The sequence below is a fragment of the Pristiophorus japonicus genome, chromosome 9, assembly GCF_044704955.1.
Source record: "Pristiophorus japonicus isolate sPriJap1 chromosome 9, sPriJap1.hap1, whole genome shotgun sequence".
Lineage (NCBI taxonomy): Eukaryota > Metazoa > Chordata > Chondrichthyes > Pristiophoridae > Pristiophorus > Pristiophorus japonicus.
Genome location: NC_091985.1, coordinates 75,006,906 through 75,026,569, shown reverse-complemented (window position 1 = coordinate 75,026,569; position 19,664 = coordinate 75,006,906). Strand labels below are relative to the sequence as shown.

The 19,664-nt window shown below is 44.4% G+C and overlaps 1 protein-coding gene and 1 long non-coding RNA gene across 4 annotated transcripts in view; both read right to left on the bottom strand.

Moving 5' to 3' along the window:
* LOC139273098 (tyrosine-protein phosphatase non-receptor type 14-like) overlaps positions 1 to 19,664 on the bottom strand; it is a 303,219-nt gene that overhangs the window by 16,357 nt on the left and 267,198 nt on the right. For all 3 annotated transcript variants that reach the window (XM_070889466.1, XM_070889465.1, XM_070889467.1), the window contains 3 exons: positions 12,245 to 12,463; positions 9,453 to 9,581; positions 1,354 to 1,588 (listed from right to left, as the gene is read on the bottom strand). In XM_070889466.1, the coding sequence (XP_070745567.1) occupies positions 1,354 to 1,588; positions 9,453 to 9,581; positions 12,245 to 12,463 (583 nt within the window). The remainder of the gene's footprint in view (positions 1 to 1,353; positions 1,589 to 9,452; positions 9,582 to 12,244; positions 12,464 to 19,664) is intronic.
* Positions 5,738 to 6,480, bottom strand: LOC139272636 (uncharacterized). Its single transcript, XR_011594921.1, has 3 exons — positions 6,389 to 6,480; positions 6,113 to 6,275; positions 5,738 to 5,896 (listed from the first exon to the last, which is right to left on the bottom strand). It is a non-coding gene; the product is annotated as an uncharacterized lncRNA (long non-coding RNA).

The following is a 19,664-nucleotide window of genomic DNA, read 5'->3' as shown; positions in this document are numbered from 1 at the left end:
ACAAAGGATCCTGTACGGCAAGGAAAGGGATTACAACCCAGTGCAACCTGGCTGCATCTTGAACTTTATAGCAGGGCTGTTCTAAGCTTTATTGTCTCTGTGACCACATAGGGGTTTAGTATGGAGCCCCAAGGGCCACATAATTTTACAATAGTCATGTTCCTATTTTACATGCACCTGGAATTACTTCTACTAACCAGTCTTGGTATTCTGATTTAGGATTTATCCACCAATGAGGTAATTCTAAAAACATCCCTTTCCAAAGCTCCAGCCACACAAAATTCAAACAGGACTACCCAGCCAATAAGAAATACAAGAATAAATAAAACTGCATTGCGTCGGCTTCTTGGGCTAGATTGGCAGCTGCATGTGTTCTGTAGGCCACAATCATAGAATCATAGAATGATTACAGCACACAGCAAGACCTTCCGGGAGTGCTAAACCAAATTTTTCAGAGGGAGGAAACTTTAGCACCTGGTGCTAAGTTTCCCCTTTCTCAAATGTTACCGCCCCCAAACAGGGCGATAATGAATTTTTTTTCCTAATCCTTTATTTATGAAGCCCAGGATTCTGTATGCTTTCTCAACCTGCTCTGCCACCTTCAATGATTTGTGCACATATACCCCCAGGTTTCTCTGTTCATGCACCCACTTTAGAATTGTACCCTTTAGTTTATATTGCCTCTCCTCGTTCTTCCTAACAAAATGTAACACTCGCACTGTTCTGCGTTAAATTTAATCTGCCACGTGTCCGCCCATTCCACCAGCCTGTCTATGTCCTCTTGAAGTCTACCACTTTCCTCCTCACTGTTCACTATACTTCCAAGTTTTGTGTCATCTGCAAATTTTGAAATTGTGCCCTGTACACCTAAGTCTAAGTCATTAATATATACCAACCCCAGGGAACACTCCAGTCTGATAAACAACCGTTCACCACTACTCTCTGTTTTCTGTCACTTAGCCAATTTCGTATCCATGCTGCCAGTGTCCCTTTTATTCCATGGGCTTCAACTTTGCTGGCAAGCCTATTATGTGGTACTTTATCAAACGCCTTTTGGAAGTCTATGTGCACATCAACCGCATTGTCCTCATCAACCCTCTCTGTTACTTCACTAAGAAACTCAATCAAGTTGGTTAAACGCGATTTGCCTTTAACAAATCCGTGGTGACTTTCCTTAATTAATCCACAGTTTGGACATCGCTGCTTTAAAACAATGATGTTTAATATATGAATTATGTTTAATATTATGTTCAATTTGTCATTCTTACATAATCAATTGATTGTAATGATAAAATTAACGTGTTTCATTCTGTTTAGTCTATTGTGCAAAATGATACGTATCATGGTACTTACATAAAAAACCCTGAACATCTTCTGGACAGCCATGGTCTGGCCAGTCTGTGTACTGCAAGTGCCACACGGTCCTCTCCTGCCCAGACAAAAGATGCTTGACCTTTAAACCCGTAGTTGCATAGCAACCAGAATCTGTGCGGAATTTGGTTGTCACCTTAAACTTTCCGTAAGTTGCTGAGCTGTGCTTTGAGCCCAGTTTGGGCCAGTATCGATGGGTCTTTGGTTTTCCTCCCTCCTACATAATAAAGAATAAATTCTTGAATGTTAGAATGGTGAACTTTAGGATTTTCACTTCACAAAGTAAAAATATAATTGATGGCTATTTCCTTTAAGCATGGTTCCTTTATATGTCACAAATTATTCACTATGTAGTAAGAATAAATGAACGGGAATAATAAGTGGTAACCCTACAAGTACATTGTAGAATTCTGGAGGATTCTTTGGAGGAATCAATATAAAGAGGTAGAAAATCTTTGCTTTGCTCACTCTCTTTTGCATTTACTCGTCTGTTTTTCAGTTTTTTCAAAATTCCTTTAATCAGAGCCCTTCCTATATTGACTTACTTAAACGACCTGGGTTGCGTGACACTTTTTTTTACTAAAAGATAACAAGAAAGTGATCCATATTATGCCTCAAAAAATTCTGTTTCCTGTGACAGTTTTACTTCTTGAATGTCAGAGTAACGTTATTATTTTACATAGCAAGAATGAGCTCATTGAGACAGGCTGAATTATAAATAGGAAAGAAAAAAGTCACAGTGGCAATGTAGGTGGCCTAAATGATCAGTCCAACAAAAGAATTCGAAACAACAGTGGAACAGCTTCAGTATTTAACAGGAGAGATGTGGGATTAACCTGCTGAAAGGAATCATGTCAGCATCTGTTTCCTGCTTTTCCAGGCCTTGTATGGTATCCCCTGTCACATGGTGTTGTTATTGACCACATACATTTGTAGAGGAGAATTGTATAGTAGGGGTTTTAATGTGGTTTATATTTATGGAGGTTGTAACAAGAAATGATCATTTATTTATATTCTAACTGGTCAATTCTTGTTACAGTCTCCATAAACCTAAATCATCAAATTAAATTCCCTACTATACAAATCTCCTCTACAAAAACTAATGGCCATCAACACACTATGGGCTCAATTTTCCCCAGTTATCTGCGCTGTTTTGTTGGCATGCACTGTTTTTTTTTTGCAGTAAATTAAAATCTCCAAGTTTCCCCTAAGTTTCTGCGCCAGCGTTACTCAGGAACGATTTTTTTAGGTTACGGTTTTTTGCGTCAGAGGGGCGTAACCTGATGTCTGCGCCAGTTTTTCAGATTTAAGCAAGTTTGGCTAACTTAATTTTTCCTAGGATGGTGTATGTGACCACTTCCAAAAAACCTTCTGGGCACTTAAGAAAAAGCAGCGCACATTAAAAAATCGGGGCAGAAAGACACTGTTGTTTTTAGGCGAAGTTTTGGAGGGAGTCAAGAAGGCAAAGAATCTGCATTATAAATCTTAATTGTTTCAAAGTCAAAAGGCAGAAAATGGAAGTCTAATGCAATTCTATAATTTTTGATTTATTTCAAAGTACCATGCCACCACCAAACATCTCCTCACCGGGCTCGAGGGTCGGAGCGTCGGCCGGGAGAATCGCTCTCTTGCCTGGATATAGGGGCTCGGCTTCAAAAGAAGCCCGGGAGGGTAGGGTGGAAGCCAAACTAAACTGCAAGCCACTTGTATAAGGGATGAGAACCCTTAGACTACACAGCAGCTTCAAAATAAGCCCGGGGTGGGGTGGAGTGGAAGCCGAACTGAACTGCCAGCCACTTATGTAAGGGATAAGAACCCTTAGGCTATACAGCAGCTTCAAAAGAAATCTGGGGGCGGGGGTGAAAGCAGAGCCCGCCTCGGGGGAGGGAGCGATTCTGCCGGCTGATGCTCCGAGCCCGGTGAGACGTTCGGTCGGTGGTGGGATGGTACTTTGAAAAACATCAAAAATTAAAGAATTGCATTAGACTTCGTTGCCCCAAATGTCTTCATTGAATGCCTAGCTTCCTGTTCTAAGCAAGCCTATTGCGCATGCGCAGACCAGGGTCTGGTCCATACTAGGGGGGCATGCACCTTGGAGAGAAAGAGAGAGAGAGAGAAAGTGTGAGTGCTTTGTCCTGCTGTTTTGAGCTTCTTGCCAAGCTACAATTAAATTATGGGGGCAATATTGACAATGCCACACCTCGTACAAGCCTTTTGCTGTGGAGGAGAAGATTGATCATCACCTGAGGATTCTCAGACCAGGAGGCTTTACCCACATCGAGCATATCGAGACAGACGTTCATACCTGCACCTCAATGACGCAGACTGTGTCAGAAGGCTGCGTTGAACCATCCAGAGGCTACTTGCAATACTCCCCTGAGATTGTCGGTCAGTTCACTGTTATGTGCTGCCTGCTGCACAACTTAACCATCATGAGGCAGCAGCAGCTGGTAGTAGAAGACCCACCTGCAGTGAGAGTGGTGGATGAGGAGGAAGATGCAGATGGCGAGGAGGAGAAGGACGAGAAAGCCATACAACGACCTGAACCCAGAGCACGACGGTGGAGGAGGGAGGGCGTCGTGCCCCTTTAACGATTGCTCGAGCCTTGCGCCAGCAGCTCATTCATGAACGCTTTGCTGCCTGAAGGCTCAGCGGCAACTATTCCAAATGGACCATGTTTACTGTTTGGACCTGTTCCGTAATGTTGTGTTGTGTTAATAATGGAACAAATAATGTAAATGATTCAGTTATAACTTAAACTTTTGAATAAAATATATTTTAACACTTATTTGTACTTAACTTAACTTTAATTAAAGTTTGATACAAGAATATTTTTAAGTATTCAGTTAAGATCACTTACAAACTTTTAAACTTGTAAATTTACATCACTTACAAAAAACTTTTAATTTGAGAACAGTAACAACAAAAAACAATAATAACAGCAGCAGCAGCAGCAGCAAAGAAAGGCTGCACCTAGCTCTCCTCCACGTTATTCCAAGACCACCCGCTCCGCTTGGTCTTGGTGACTCCACCCCTGCCCGCAGGCAGTGGCGCAGCGTTTCTCGGGTTGGTACTAAGCTTATTCTTTCAAGCATCTCAGGTAATGCGTACTTCTTGATGGGGGGTGTGGGCAGGCGGTAATGTGGAGGGCCCGGCTTGGGCCTCTTCAGAGGCTGGTCTGGGGATTGGAGTGGGAGTGGCAGTTGATTCCGTCAATGGGCGCAGGGTCTGGGCGTGTTCCCTTATTGCAGCAGCTAACTCCAACATTCCCTCCATGTGCCTGGACAGTGTTCCGATTTCTCGCGAGAGTATTGTTACTTCTCCCGACAGTCCCGCTACCTTATCACCCACCCCATGATGGTGTCCAGCAGTGATCGTGTAAGGTCAATGCTCTCCACTCAATGCCATCATCTGAACCACATCTGTTAGATCCTGCACCTCAGGAGAGTGCTGTCACGCTCTCCTTCCCCTCCTCACCCTGGGTGTGGCTTGCTGCATCCCACTGGGTCCCGCAGCCTCGGACGGAGGGGCCCTGGGTGTGGCTTGCTGCATCCCACTGGGACCCGCAGCCTCGGACGGAGGGGCCCTGGGTGTGGCTTGCTGCATCCCACTGGGACCCGCAGCCTCGGACGGAGGGGCCCTGGGTGTGGCTTGCTGCATCCCACTGGGACCCGCAGCCTCGGACGGAGGAGCCCTGGGTGTGGCTCGCTGCACCTCACTGGGACCCGCAGCCTCGGACGGAGGGGCCCTGGGTGTGGCTTGCTGCACCTCACTGGGACCCGCAGCCTCGGACGGAGGGGCCGTGGGTGTGGCTCGCTGCACCTCACTGGGACCCGCAGCCTCGGACAGAGGGGCCCTGGGTGTGGCTTGCTGCACCTCACTGGGACCCGCAGCCTCGGACGGAGGGGCCCTGGGTGTGGCTTGCTGCATCCCACTGGGACCCGCAGCCTCGGACGGAGGGGCCGTGGGTGTGGCTCGCTGCACCTCACTGGGACCCGCAGCCTCGGACGGAGGGGCCCTGGGTGTGGCTTGCTGCACCTCACTGGGACCCGCAGCCTCGGACGGAGGGGCCGTGGGTGTGGCTTGCTGCATCCCACTGGGACCCGCAGCCTCGGACGGAGGGGCCCTAGGTGTGGCTCGCTGCACCTCACTGGGACCCGCAGCCTCGGACGGAGGGGCCCTGGGTGTGACTTGCTGCACCTCACTGGGACCCGCAGCTTCGGACGGAGGGGCCCTGGGTGTGGCTTGCTGCATCCCACAGGGACCCGCAGCCTCGGACTGTGTGAAACCATGAAATGTCCCTACACGCGTACCTTTCAGGAAAGGGGCTAGCACCTCAATGGGTAGTACCAGCACCTCCTCCAGAGTGAGTACAACAGTGGGGGCTTCATCCCACCCCTCCTCCCTCTCAGCCCATGCTCTTGGTCTGGAAGGTGGGTTTGGAAGATGTTCTCCTCTTTAAGCTTGCCCATGTCTGAATCTTCTTCTGCATTGGCTTCAGCCTCGTCAGGTCTGGCCTCAAGCTCTGCAAAATATAACAGAATGGACAAATGGTTAGCAGCAGAGAAGGGGGCAGGGTGGCATGTGTAGGCTCTCACAGTTTGAAGGACCACGATGAATGATAGCACATTGCATAAACCGAAGCATAGCTGACGGAGACATCCCCATGAACCGAAGCATGGCTAGCTCACGCAGTACTTAACTTTTAGCAAAACCAGAATGTGGAATTTGCAGGAATTACCCTCTCCCTCGAGTGTGGGCCCAGCTTGTGCAGTGGTGGTTGCTTTTCTCCAGGCAGGATCCATCAAAGCAGCAACCCTATCTTCCAAGGGTGTCAGTGGGTGCAGATTTGCAGGGCCTCCTCCTGTTAGAGTTCTCTCTCTTTTGTTGTGTGCCACCTTCCTCTGCAAAGATGAAAATATAACTTTTTAGAGAGTGTGTCTTTCTGCTGGGTGGGACATACAGATTGTCACATTTAAAATTACAATTGCAGTGAATAAATGAAAATATTACTTACACTTGACCAAGGTCCTGCCACTTCTTTTTACGCTGGTCTCCGGACCTCGGGATGGTCACCATTGCACAGTAATCTTCTGCAACTTGGATCCAGCATTTCTTCATTTCTTTTGGTGAAACTTTTATGTGACCTCTGCTGGTGTCCAGCTCGTGCCATCTGGCCTCAATCACAGTAACTAGTGCCTCCACTTCATCCTGTGAGAAATTCTTAGTCCTTGAGCCGCGTTGCAGATTGCAGCTCCGATTTTTTCCACTTAGAATTAAAGTTCTCACACACTACTCAAGGTTCTCACACACAACTGGCTCTTTAAAAATGGTCGAATGCAGACCCATAGCAATCACGTAAAATCGTCTTTTTTTTTAACCGCGCATGCGAAGAAGTGTGGGCATCCTTTTTTCAGCGCAGACATTAGGCTCCACCTCCCAAAGCTAAAGGACAGACTGCGCAGTGCCAATTTCAAAAATTAGAATGGGGAAAATTACAAGTTTTTTTTGGAGTAGTCGGGCCCATTGGGGAAAATTGAGCCCATTATGATAGAGGATAACATACAAGTCCTGGTTTGAAACCACATTAATGCAATGAGTGGATCAGGTTTTAGAATTCATAAGTGACAAAGTGCATTATGTCCTGTTGGGTCCACAAGTTGTTTTGGCCCATATGACAAACGTAGGTCCCCTGCAGTCAGAATCAGGGGAAGTCATAACGGGGAACAAAGAAATGTCAGACCAATTGAACAAGTACTTTGTTCGGTATTCACTAAGGAGGACACAAACAACCTTCTGGATATAAAAGGGGTCAGAGGGTCTAGTAAGAAGGAGGAACTGAGGGAAATCCTTATTAGTCGGGAAATTGTGTTGGGGAAGTTGATGGGATTGAAGGCCGATAAATCCCCAGGGTCTGATGGACTGCATCCCAGAGTACTTAAGGAGGTGGCCTTGGAAATAGCGGATGCATTGACAGTCATTTTCCAACATTCCATCGACTCTGGATCAGTTCCTATCGAGTGGAGGGTAGCCAATGTAACCCCACTTTTAAAAAAAGAAGGGAGAAAGATAACAGGGAATTATAGCCTGACATTGGTAGTGGGTAAAATGATGGAATCAATTATTAAGGATGTCATAGCAGCGCATTTGAAAAGAGCTGACATGATAGGTCCAAGTCAGCATGGATTTGTGAAAGGGAAATCATGCTTGACAAATCTTCTGGAATTTTTTGAGGATGATTCCAGTAGAGTGGACAAGGGAGAACCAGTTGATGTGGTGTATTTGGACTTTCAGAAGGCTTTCGACAGGGTCCCACACAAGAGATTAATGTGCAAAGTTAAAGCACATGGGATTGGGGGTAGTGTGCTGACGTGGATTGAGAACTGGTTGGCAGACAAGAAGCAAAGAGTAGGAGTAAATGGATACTTTTCAGAATGGCAGGCAGTGACTAGTGGGGTACCGCAAGGTTCTTTGCTGCGGCCCCAGCTGTTTACATTGTACATTAATGATTTAGACGAGGGGATTAAATGTAGTATCTCCAAATTTGCGGATGATACTTATTTGGCTGGCAGTGTGAGCTGCGAGGAGGATGCTATGAGGCTGCAGAGTGACTTGGATAGGTTAGGTGAGTGGGCAAATGCATGGCAGATGAAGTATAATGTGGATAAATGTGAGGTTATCCACTTTGGTGGTAAAAACAGAGAGACAGACTATTATCTGAATGGTGACAGATTAGGAAAAGGAGAGGTGCAATGAGACCTGGGTGTCATGGTACATCAGTCATTGAAGGTTGGCAGGCAGGTACAGCAGGCGGTTAAGAAAGCAAATGGCATGTTGGCCTTCATAGCGAGGGGATTTGAGTACAGGGGCAGGGAGGTGTTATTACAGTTGTACAGGGTCTTGGTGAGGCCACACCTGGAGTACTGTGTGCAGTTTTGGTCTCCTAACTTGAGGAAGGACATTCTTGCTATTGAGGGAGTGCAGCGAAGGTTCATCAGACTGATTCCCGGGATGACGGGACTGACATATCAAGAAAGACTGGATCAACTGGGCTTGTATTCACTGGAGTTCAGAAGAATGAGAGGGGATCTCACAGAAACGTTTAAAATTCTGACGGGTTTAGTCAGATTAGATGCAGGAAGAATGTTCCCGATGTTGGGGAAGTCCAGAACCAGGGGTCACAGTCTAAGGATAAGGGGTAAGCCATTTAGAACCGAGATGAGGAGAAACTTCTTCACCCAGAGAGTGGTGAACCTGTGGAATTCTCTACCACAGAAAGTTGTTGAGGCCAATTCACTAAATATATTCAAAAAGGAGTTAGATGTAGTCCTTACTACTAGGGGGATCAAGGGGTATGGCGAGAAAGCAGGAATGGGGTACTGAAGTTGCATGTTCAGCCATGAACTCACTGAATGGTGGTGCAGGCTAGAAGGGCCGAATGGCCTACTCCTGCACCTATTTTCTATGTTTCTATGACGTTCTAGGCAGCATCTACCTAGAGTCATATGTGCCACTGAGTAGGAGCATGGTTGAGAGGCACGATCATTATCTGGTTTACACAAATTTGACATTACTTCTGAACCTGGCTTGTTTTTCCATTTGTTTTTGGTATATTGGACAGTTTAAAAAATATTTTCACAAGTTCATATGGGCTTAATCATTTCAATTTTGGTTCCTTTTTGTCCCAAAAGGAAGTTATTTTCTTTGACTTGACCTGAAATTTGAACAAAGAGTGTCAGCAACAGTATGATACCAAGTCATATGGTCGCAGTAGAAATTTGGTATTGCACCACTCCTGTAGCCACAAACAGTCTGCAGTCCATTCTATCCATTAGTTATCTCACATATGTGGGGTAAGGAATTTATTTCCTCTACTTGAGATAACGCAACCAGAAATACTTTCTTGTGAACCATCGAAAGTTGAAAAAATTCAAACTACTACGTGCTTACACACATCAACAGGAAGTGGGGTGGATATAACAGCAAAATGAACATTCAAGTCAACAATCTCCTCCATGGGTGTCCTCTCTATGTTTGAAACACCACAAGTTTAATTAAGTATAAAAACAAACTGAACACACCTCTTCTGCTGTAACCATGACAATAACATTCACTCCTTGCTCCCACACCATCTGCCAAAAGTCATGGCATGTATGTGGCAGGGGTCCCTGTGTCGCAATATAATGCCAGTTCTCTCCGGCAACGGTAACCTGTCAATTAGAAGCAATATCATACATCAACACATTTTACAAAACCCTACATGACTGAAATTGTTGAGTTGGGTTGCTCCAGCCTCTTGAAGTGTGCACTAATAAGTCTCCTGCATTACATTTCAACTGTCAAAAGCACAAACTCTGTTTAAAAAATCATGCCCAAGAAAGACTATGTGGTACAACATGTTAGCACATTAGTTCATTACCTCGGACACCTGGGTCATAATCCAATTCAGGCTGATGGAATAAACATTTCCAGTCTGTCGGCTGTAATGGTCCGTTGTGTGGATTGAGTTTTGGCTGTTAAGCCTGTTCCTAGCAGGCATGGGACCACAGCATAAAACGGACCTTAATTAGTCGCTATTTTGGCAATTGTGCTCAAAAAAAATCACATGATGAATGATGTTGAAGTAGAAAATATCACACTGATGTAATAAGTAGTGTTCTTGTGAAACTGGCACTAAGGCATGTTGCTGGGTTGATAAGAGCGAGTCTTGCTCTGCATCTGACTCCCAAGACAGACAAGACGTCTGCTGTAGTAACAGATTTATTTTGTTAAACTGGTGTTACCTTACAGTAACAGTGCAGTATTACATTTCCCTGTTTAAAGCGGAGAGTATTCTAGCCTTGTTTAACATTAAGTATTCATTTACAGCAGACACTTAAAATGAAACAATATCTGCTTTTGCATTATCAAGTACTCAAGCAGCACAACACTGTTACTGACATATTGCCAGCCTCTTTGTGCAAGAGTGGTTCATAAAATCCAATGCTATGGTGTACTTACAGGATGCCATACATATATAGATGGCACAACTTCTGCCATCAAATGCAACTCTGGCTTATCATAGTACAAACAGGAATGACTCTGATTTTACCAGAAAAGTATACAAGGTACAAAGAGAAATATTGAGCGCTCAATACCACAAAGGAAAAGACTGATGGACATCTTGACTGCAGCCAGCCTGTGGAAGTAGGCCCTTAACTAATAAATAGCAGCTGAAGACCCACTTCACACTCTATGTAACAAACAACACAAAATAAACCTACCAGAAAAGTTAGCTGAAGTTAAGAAGACTGAACTAGGAAAGGTTTTTGATTTATTTCTCATATTCTATTTGTTAATATTCAGTGTGAAACAATGCAGTTAAGACTTTTCAGTGGCAATATGAGCCACTGTATCCCTCCTGCACAAAGTATATATAATAAACTGATAATTTACAAAGCAGGCAAAATGATCACAATAGCAACAAATTAATCAACTTTGTGCCACAAGAGAAACTGATCATTGGTTCAATTTATTCAAATATAGAACTTGGTAAAATGGGATAGAAGGTACAAAAGAACATCACTAAAAGGCTTCATATATGGCTTTTTAACCTGCTTCACCAGTTTCGAGCGTCTTGCATGAGATGTCAGGCAGAAGCAGAGTATGACAGTTTACAAGACCCCTAAAAAGTGTCTGTCTGCTCTTGCTGGAACAATACTAGTTTGGTTATTTATAGTTCTAAATACAGAGAGTTCTCCGGACTACAGTTTAGAATGCAAAAGCACCTATCATATCAAGTGGTGAGCTTTTGCTTTAGTGTACCATGCACTGCTACATAGAATACTATCACTTTAATAATGTCTGGAAGGGGATTGAGAACCAGTGAACTCAATGTGTTGCTCTCCACAACTGGTACCACTGTTCTAATGAAAACCATGTGTTGGCTGATGCGCCATGATTCCCGCTGCTAAAAGAGAATGAATGGGCTTGGGTTTAAGTAGAAACCCAACAGCAGCTCGCAAGACCCACAAAAATGTGGGGATCCAACGGATTTCCGTGGGTAGGATCCTTTACATTATAAAGTACTGTGGACTACAGTGTAAATGCCTATTTGTAGGCTCCTGCGCTATTGGGGGAGGAGCTAATAGAGAGTAAATGCTTCCACACATATCGGGAAGAAGAGGGAGGCAAAAAAACCCTGTCGATACAAACAACCCAGCTGCTGATCTCAGGTCACCATTCTACCCCTCTGCCAGCTGGAGAATATGGCCCTCACAGAGAGTAGGATTTTTTTTTAAGTCTATTTTTAAGGATGGATTTCTAAAAATTAGGAGTTTGTCATCATTATTGCAGAGCATGACTTTCAGCTTGAAGTAAAAACTTCGAGTACTCAGTACAAAATCAAGCAGCCCGAGGAGGTGCAATTCTAAATAATCCACCATTAATAAATATTTATTGGAACTGCCAGACCATTTAACAGATCATTATGCATTCAGGAAGCATAAGCAAATGAGCCTCTGTTGAATCTGAACAGCTCCGAACCCATCAAACTTTGAGCCAGATCTGAGTCATTGAAACAGTTACCAGCACCAATATGAGGCAAAGAGATAAGGGTCATTCAGCTCATCCTTGTAACAATTTAATAACAAGCAGAGTTATTATTAAATAGCACTCTACATACATTATTTCACAATTACTATTCAAAAATTTGCATGAAGAAAAATAAATGGGTTAAACATTTGTAAATATCCAGCACAATTTGAGGCTCTGGTGTCACCTTGAAATATTATATAGGGGGTCTACTGTAATATTTAAAATAATGTATGGAATCATACGATGGCACAGCTAATATACACAGTGACAATGTATTAATGTAGAAAGGCATGCTCACCTTGATGTGAGAGGCATTGACGTAGCCAGTGTTGTTTTCTTTGGTTGGCACAAGCTCCACCCTGTTCTCCTCATACGGAACGACATCCCTGAAGCGATTCCGCTCTGCATTTTCCGGAAGAGTCGCTGTGGTGAAAACACCATCGACCATCTTCTTTGGGATCTGCTCATACTCTGTAAACACCATATTTTCTTCCAACTTTCTTTCCAGCATCTTACACTGAATTTCCAGGGAAATAAAGGGGACATTATTAGTTTCCTTCAGCGCCTTGGAATAAAATAGTAATTGTTCTCAGAGAGAACAGTTTATTCTATTTGCTACTAACTGACATGGTGGCGAGGCAATAGGACAGAGGCACTGATATCACAAGCTGCAAGATTGGCCCTGCACAAATCTTTTGAGGCCGTTTGGCACACAACACAGTGCTATTTATAGGGACAACCTGCGTTACTCTGTGAAAGTTCCTGCATTTTATTTTGGAGTGCAATCATATCTTGGGTCAGAATCGATATTATTTTTGATTCAGACCCCTTCCTTCCGGTCTTGACCTTCATTATATTATAAAAATTATCAACATTGTTATAACAACATTTATATAGCATCTTTAATGTAGTAAAACATCGCAAGGCATTTCACAGGAGTGTTATAAAATAAAATGACACCGAGCCACATGAGGGGAAATTAGGGCTGATGACAAAAAGCTTGGTCAAAGAGGTAGGTTTTAAGGACTGTCTTAAAGGAAGAAAGAGAGGTAGCGAGGCGGAGAGGTTTAGGGAGTGAATTCCAGAGCTTAGGGCCTAGGCACCAATGGTTGAGCGATTATAATTAGGGATGCTCAAAGGCCAGATTTAGAGGAGCACAGATATCTCGGTGGGTTGAGGGGCTGGAGGAGATTACAGAGATTGGGAGGGGTGAGACTGGAGAGATTTTAAAACAAAGATGAGAATTTTAAAATCAAGGTGCTGCTTAACCGGGAGCCAATGTAGGTCAGCGAGTACATGGATGATAGGTGAAGTTAGGACACGGGCAGCCAAATTTTTGAATGACCCCAAGTTTACGTAGGGTGGAACATTGGAGGCCAGCCAGGAGTGCGTTGGAATAGTCAAGTCTAGTGGTAACGTTCTAGCTGAAGACGTCAGCGTAGTTCTAATGATGTCAGCATGGGGCTAATGACGTCAGCACTATGTGGCGTAGCGCTGAAGTGCCATAACGCCCCTCCCCTGCTTTTAAAGGGAAGGCCCACTGTGAACTCTGCATTGGCTTTGGTGGCCATCACTTTTCCGGCCGGCCCACCCCCAAGAGGGGGTGCTGGGCTGCATGATGGTGGCCCAGCCAAACCAACGGCCGCCATTCTCGGGCCGACTGGAAAATCAATCAACAGAAAAACATGGCGGCCGCAGTGCAAAGGCCCTCCCCTTTAAGGAGCGCCCTGGTGTCCCCTGTACGGCAGCTTCACGTCCCGTGGGGCAATTTCTCCCGCGGAGCGCACAGCAATGGCATCACTGGCGTGTGCGCCCGGACCCAAGGTGCTAATCGGGAGGCGCAGTGCAAAGGCATTATCGCCCACACAATGATGGGGGCAATTCCGGGGGAGGTGCCCGCAGACGAAAAGGGGTTTGCACCCCGTTAGTGCCTCCCAGGGACACTAACGGGCCTTTTTGAAAGAGACAATTTCGCCCACAAAGGATTTCATGTTTAACTATAGATGCAATTCATGCAAAGACCCACTAGATGGTGCCAGGACACAGATTTAAGAGTTCACATCAACGATCAGCCAGGTTTTAATGATCATTTTCAAGCTATTTTTCATTAAAGATGAAAAACAGCTGCCTTGCAGGTAATGACTGAGATCGGTGGATATCAGGTATTCACTGGTCTTGTTTGGTTACACTAATACTTTAATGGCTTGTTTCATTCTAGAAATGACCTGAGAGATTATTTAAACCATGAAATGGCCCATCTCAAATCTGTTCTTTTTCATTCCTTTCAAGAATTACACTTAAAAAATAAAGAAACCCAGTCCTGCATTTTTTAATCTTTGATGCAAAGTCCAGCTTAGTAAATCTGATTACATTTGCAAACTGACATGCTCTTTTTTGCTTGTAACATGTCAGGGACTTGCTTTTGACTTTGTTGCTAAAAGATTAAAGCACAGACGTAAGGGCGGGTTTGTTCAGTGCAATACCTGTAAAAGGTGGTAATGTGAGAAGTGGTCAGATATCCAATTCGATAACACAGGTGCACACAACTATATTTGATGGTGTCCACCAGCCAAAGAATGAAAGAGTCTTACATTTTGTAGCGTTACTATAGCTATAACTTGTTCCTTAAACACACGTCAGTGCTCAGTCCAGCAACAGAAATACATTCTTCGGAATAATTCAAGCAATTTCCTACCACACAATTATAAGTATGGTGATCAAATGAAAGACTGTACATCAGGCTATTTAAACTTCTGATGCATTTTAACTCAGCTCACGATTTGCGCTCTACTGCATCATCATCATGATAGGCAGTCCCTCGAAATCGAGGAAGACTTGCTTCCACTCTAAAAGTGAGTTCTCAGGTGACTGTACAGTTCAATACAGGAATTACAGTCTTGGTCACAGGTGGGACAGACAGTGGTTGAATGAAAGGGTGGATGGGGAGTCTGGTTTGCTGCACGCTCCTTCCGCTTGGTTTCTGCATGCTCTCAAGGTGAGACTCGAGGTGCTCAGCGCCCTCCCGGATGCTCTTCCTCCACTTAGGGCGGTCTTAGACCAGGGATTCCCAGGTGCCAGTGGGGATGTTGCACTTTATCAAGGAAGCTTTGAGGGTGTCCTTGAAATGTTTCCTCTGCCCACCTGGGGCTCGTTTGCCGTGCAGGAGTTCCGAATAGAACGCTTGCTTTGGGAGTCTCGTGTCGGACATGCGGACGATGTGGCCCGCCCAACGGAGCTGGTCGAGTGTGGTCAGTGCTTCAATGCTGGGGATGTTGGCCTGATCAGGAACACTGACGTTGGTGCGTCTATCCTCCCAGTGGATTTGTAGGATCTTGCGGAGGCAGTGTTGGTGGTATTTCTTCAGCGCTTTGAGGAGCGCTACTATATATGGTCCATGTCTCTGAGCCAAACAGGAGGGCGGGTATCACTACAGCCCTGTAGACCATAAACTTGATGCCAGATTTGAGGTCCTGGTCTCTTCCATTTAAAATTAAAAATATAATAAATTTTTGTTATTAATTTAATTACCTAAAGTGATACAAACTAAACACGTGATGAGGGGCCATGGGCTATGAATTAAATGCTGTTTGTGGCACTGGCCATATAACCTAAAAATTACCAAGTTACAAGTAAGTTATCAGTCATGGCTCCTTATCACATATCCTTCATTTCTCATTGAGCCTAATTCACTTCCTGTGGAGTAGACAGTAATGTTCAAAAACTAATATCCAATTAACTGTGACTTTTTCCAGATGAAAACACATGTACTGCCCACCAATAAATAAGTAATTGTTATGACAGATTGATGTGTCAATGCAGTCAAGTGTTTTAGCTGTTCAAATCTTTATCCAAGCACAGAATTGGTCAAGTTTTCACAACAAATTATTGCTGGAATTCCTGATGAGAAGCTCCAGACCTCAAAAGGTTATTTTACATAACCTTTCTTCAACTGCAACCATTAAATTCCTTGACTTGATCTGATCAATACTGGGACAAAAAAGATTTTCCCCAAATACGTTAGGTGCTAAAGAGACTCCGAGGTGGCCAAGATGCCGTCTTGTGCCGAAATGCCAGTTTAGCCTGTGTTTAGCGCAAGACACCATCTTGGTAAAGGAGTTGAAGCTTGCACCAGGAATGGCTGATTGCCATTTAAAATGCCTGCGAGATCTCATTAAGGAGGCTGCACGCCATTTTGGTGGCTAGCCCTCTCCCAACAGCAACCAGCTAATCGGAGTAAACAAGTTGTTGCAGAGAATCCTGAGCGCTACTTAAAGATATATCACCTTTTACTGTTCACTTGTTGCTGAAGGTTTGAAGAGGACTTTTGAAATACGTCAGGAGACTTTCTGGGACATTTTGTCAAGACTTCACCAACACCCTAGCAACATTTATTCTGTAAATTCTGAGGACTTCGCCTAAAAAGAATAAGTGCTGTTCTACTCTACCTTATTGGACACCTTACTGGAGTTGCCAGGAGACAGGGAGTGCTTGGTTTTCGGCACCTTGCTAAGGGTTCCCCTTGGTCTGCAGGAGGAATGGGAGAAGGAGGTGAGGCCAAGCAGAGCAGCTCCAGCTACAGCATGAGAGGGGGATAGGAGGGTGAGGTGGTGTCCTCTCCCCCCGCCACCCCCCCCACAGCTGGTACAGGACATCACTCCTCCTCTGGACCACCTCCACCAGGACCTCCAGTGCTGCTTCGGAGAACCTATGCGTCCCATCATTCGGTCCCTGAGCCATCCTGAAACCTGCTGCTGTGTGTCAGTCAGCACACTGCACACCTTCAGTGAAAGTGGGTGTGTGGAGCCCACATATAACTGCTCCACAAAAAGTGCATTTAATCAGCACTTGAATGCCAGTGTCTTTGTTTTAGCACCTCTGGGGCAACTTCAAATGATGGTAATCAGCAATTGGGATAAAGATTTTGTGCTAAATTCAGAATTTTAAACAGCTGTGTCTTATTAGCACAGCACCCATTTTGCGACTGTTTTCACTCTTTCGGCAAAATAACCCCCGCACCGTGTCTTGCTTATTGGTACACCAATACAAATGCTTCCAGTTATTGTGTACGGTCAAACTACTTCTTGTTGCTCTTATTTCCAGCTGCATCCTGTTGCTATTCATCCATATACAAAATAGTAGGATAAGATGTAGATCACATTATGCATTGTTCCAAAACTAATGGCCATATATGCCAGAACCTTGAATGACAGCCTGTCTGCTACAAGTGTAAGCAGTTTTGTCAGTACTTAGCTCTGTGTAGGAAGTACCTTGAGACACCACAGTGTTCAATTCCGGAGTAGGAATTGTTCTCTTGTCCATCATAGCCACGTACAAATGCACCTCCTTTAGGCCATTCCTGGACCAGAATTGGTCCCGGAGAAACCAAATGGTGAACTATCTCATCTCTCTCTTTTTCCAATATACTGACAGCAGAACTTGACAGAAAAGGATATGTGCAAAATTGAGGAAATGGAAAAGGAAAAATCTGATAATGGGTCAGCAAGTACCTTGTACCCAAGTGAGTTAATTTGGGCTACATCTTTGTTCTTGACATGTGGAAGTATCAGTAACTCAAGCCTCCATTTGCTGTATTCCATTTGAAAGCAAGCAAGGCACAGCAAGTATAGTTTCAGCTCAGATGTAGTTGCTAATACAACTATGTTCCTTCAATACTTGGACTATCTAGTAAAAATAAAGGGGGAAAAATTCCATTGCGCTCCACTTGGGGCAGTAACATTCGCGAGGCACGAGACTTTGCACCAGACGCAAAGGTCTCGACTCTCGTAAGGAATTGGGGTTACCACCCCTGAAAGGAAGTGCAGCGCAAAATAACATGCTCCACTTCCTTTCCGGGTTGCTAGCGGGGCGGATGCATCGGGAGCGGGACGCAGCACGACACACTGGGCCGCGTAGCGTTGCGATGTGGGAGGGGGCTCTTCCCTTAATTAAAGGGAGGGGCGCAAGCTGCAAACTCTGCAGTATAAAAATGGGCCTCCCTGGACCAACAGAGAGCAGTGGTGCCATGCTGACTGATCGTGGCACAGACCCTGCCATCAAAGCACCAATGGGCACTCGGCAAAATTGGCTGAATTATTCTTTTTTAAATGGTCCACACAGCGTCCCCTGCAGCTGTTGCCGTCACACCCGGTGCAGCTTCAGGGGGCGATAACAAGGTGCTGCACATGGTGATGAGGTCATCATCGCCGGCGCAGCAGAGTGGGGCGCTACGGGTTACCACCACCACTAAACTCCTGCCGAATTTAGCAGGAATCGTTAGCGGCGTCGCGTCTGGACGAAAAGTTGTTTGCGAACCGTTAGCGCAAATGACCCGAATTTGTAGGCCAAAGTGTTTTTAATAAAGTATCTGGACAAGCCTGGTCTCGTATTGCAAATTAAATGGAGCTGAAGATGGAAAAGGGAAAGAAGATATATCAGTTATTTTCATTAATAAATATTCCTTTTTGCAGCATCGAAATATGTTACCACTCTGAAGCATTGCCTAAAAAGGAATAAAGAATAAAAACAAGTTTTGAAGTATTTGAGTTGGCTTTGGCATGACATGTCTCTCATACCAACACTTATCCAAAAGATAATAATTTTTAAAAAATTGTTCAAGGCTACAAGACACTCTTTTAGACTCAGCTTTCATTTGCCAATGTTTTCATAAAGAGAGAATCTTAGCCATTCTACACACCACAGATCCGGTATTTGTTACCCAGTAAGGGTCTGATATTCAAAATTATATCCAAGGTAACCACAACTCAAACCCATGTGCTGTAATGTTTTTGGACACATCATCTACTTTTGGATAATCCTTACTTTTTGCATCCTTGCAGAAATGAAGAATTTAAATGATATGTAACAATGCAAATACTGTAAATGTTAGTTATATCATATGATTAGCTAATCGGAGAGAGAGGAGGGTAGAAAATATCAACCCAGAACAATGTATTATTTGCAACATTAGTTAGAGCCCTTTCACCCCAACCCCAACACACCTATCTGGAGAAACAGGACCATCAGAGATTCAAACTGTACAGATGGAAAATTATATTCTGGCAGGAAAGAGCATAAGAGTTGTACTCAAAAAGAACAACTTGCCATTTTGTAGCACCTGTAAAATTAATAAAATGTTCCAAAGTGCTTCCCAGAGGCAAACAAATAACTGAATGCCAACAATGGTGAGCAAAGGGTTAAGGATGGTGACCAAGGAAATAATCAAAGACGTAGTTTTTCAGGGGGCTTTTGGAAGACTGGAGAAAGGTTGCAAACAGGAGCGGGTTAGAGAGAAGTTACCAACAATGGCGGAAGGCTCTGCCACAGAAGACGGAAAGGGGATGCAAAGGAGGCAAGAGTCGGAAGAGTTAAAGGCACGTGCTGGAACATACAGCTGAAGATAGGGAGAAATATGTAAATGAGATCAAGGATTTTGAAACAAATGTTTTGGAGGATGAACAGCCAATGAAGGTTGGTCAGGTTCTAGAGGTGATAGGGGGGCAGGGCTTAATGTTAGATATGATGCAGGTAGCAGAATTGTGGATGAGTTGCAATTTGTAAATGGTGGAGGTTAGGAGCTGGCAAGGAAAGCACTGGACCAATCAAATCAGGAGGTGACAAATGCATGGGATAAGGGTTTCAGTGGCAATAGAGTTCAGTCAAGGGCAGATGCAGGTAGTGTTGTGGAGGTGGAAATAGGATGTCTTGATGATGGCTTGAAT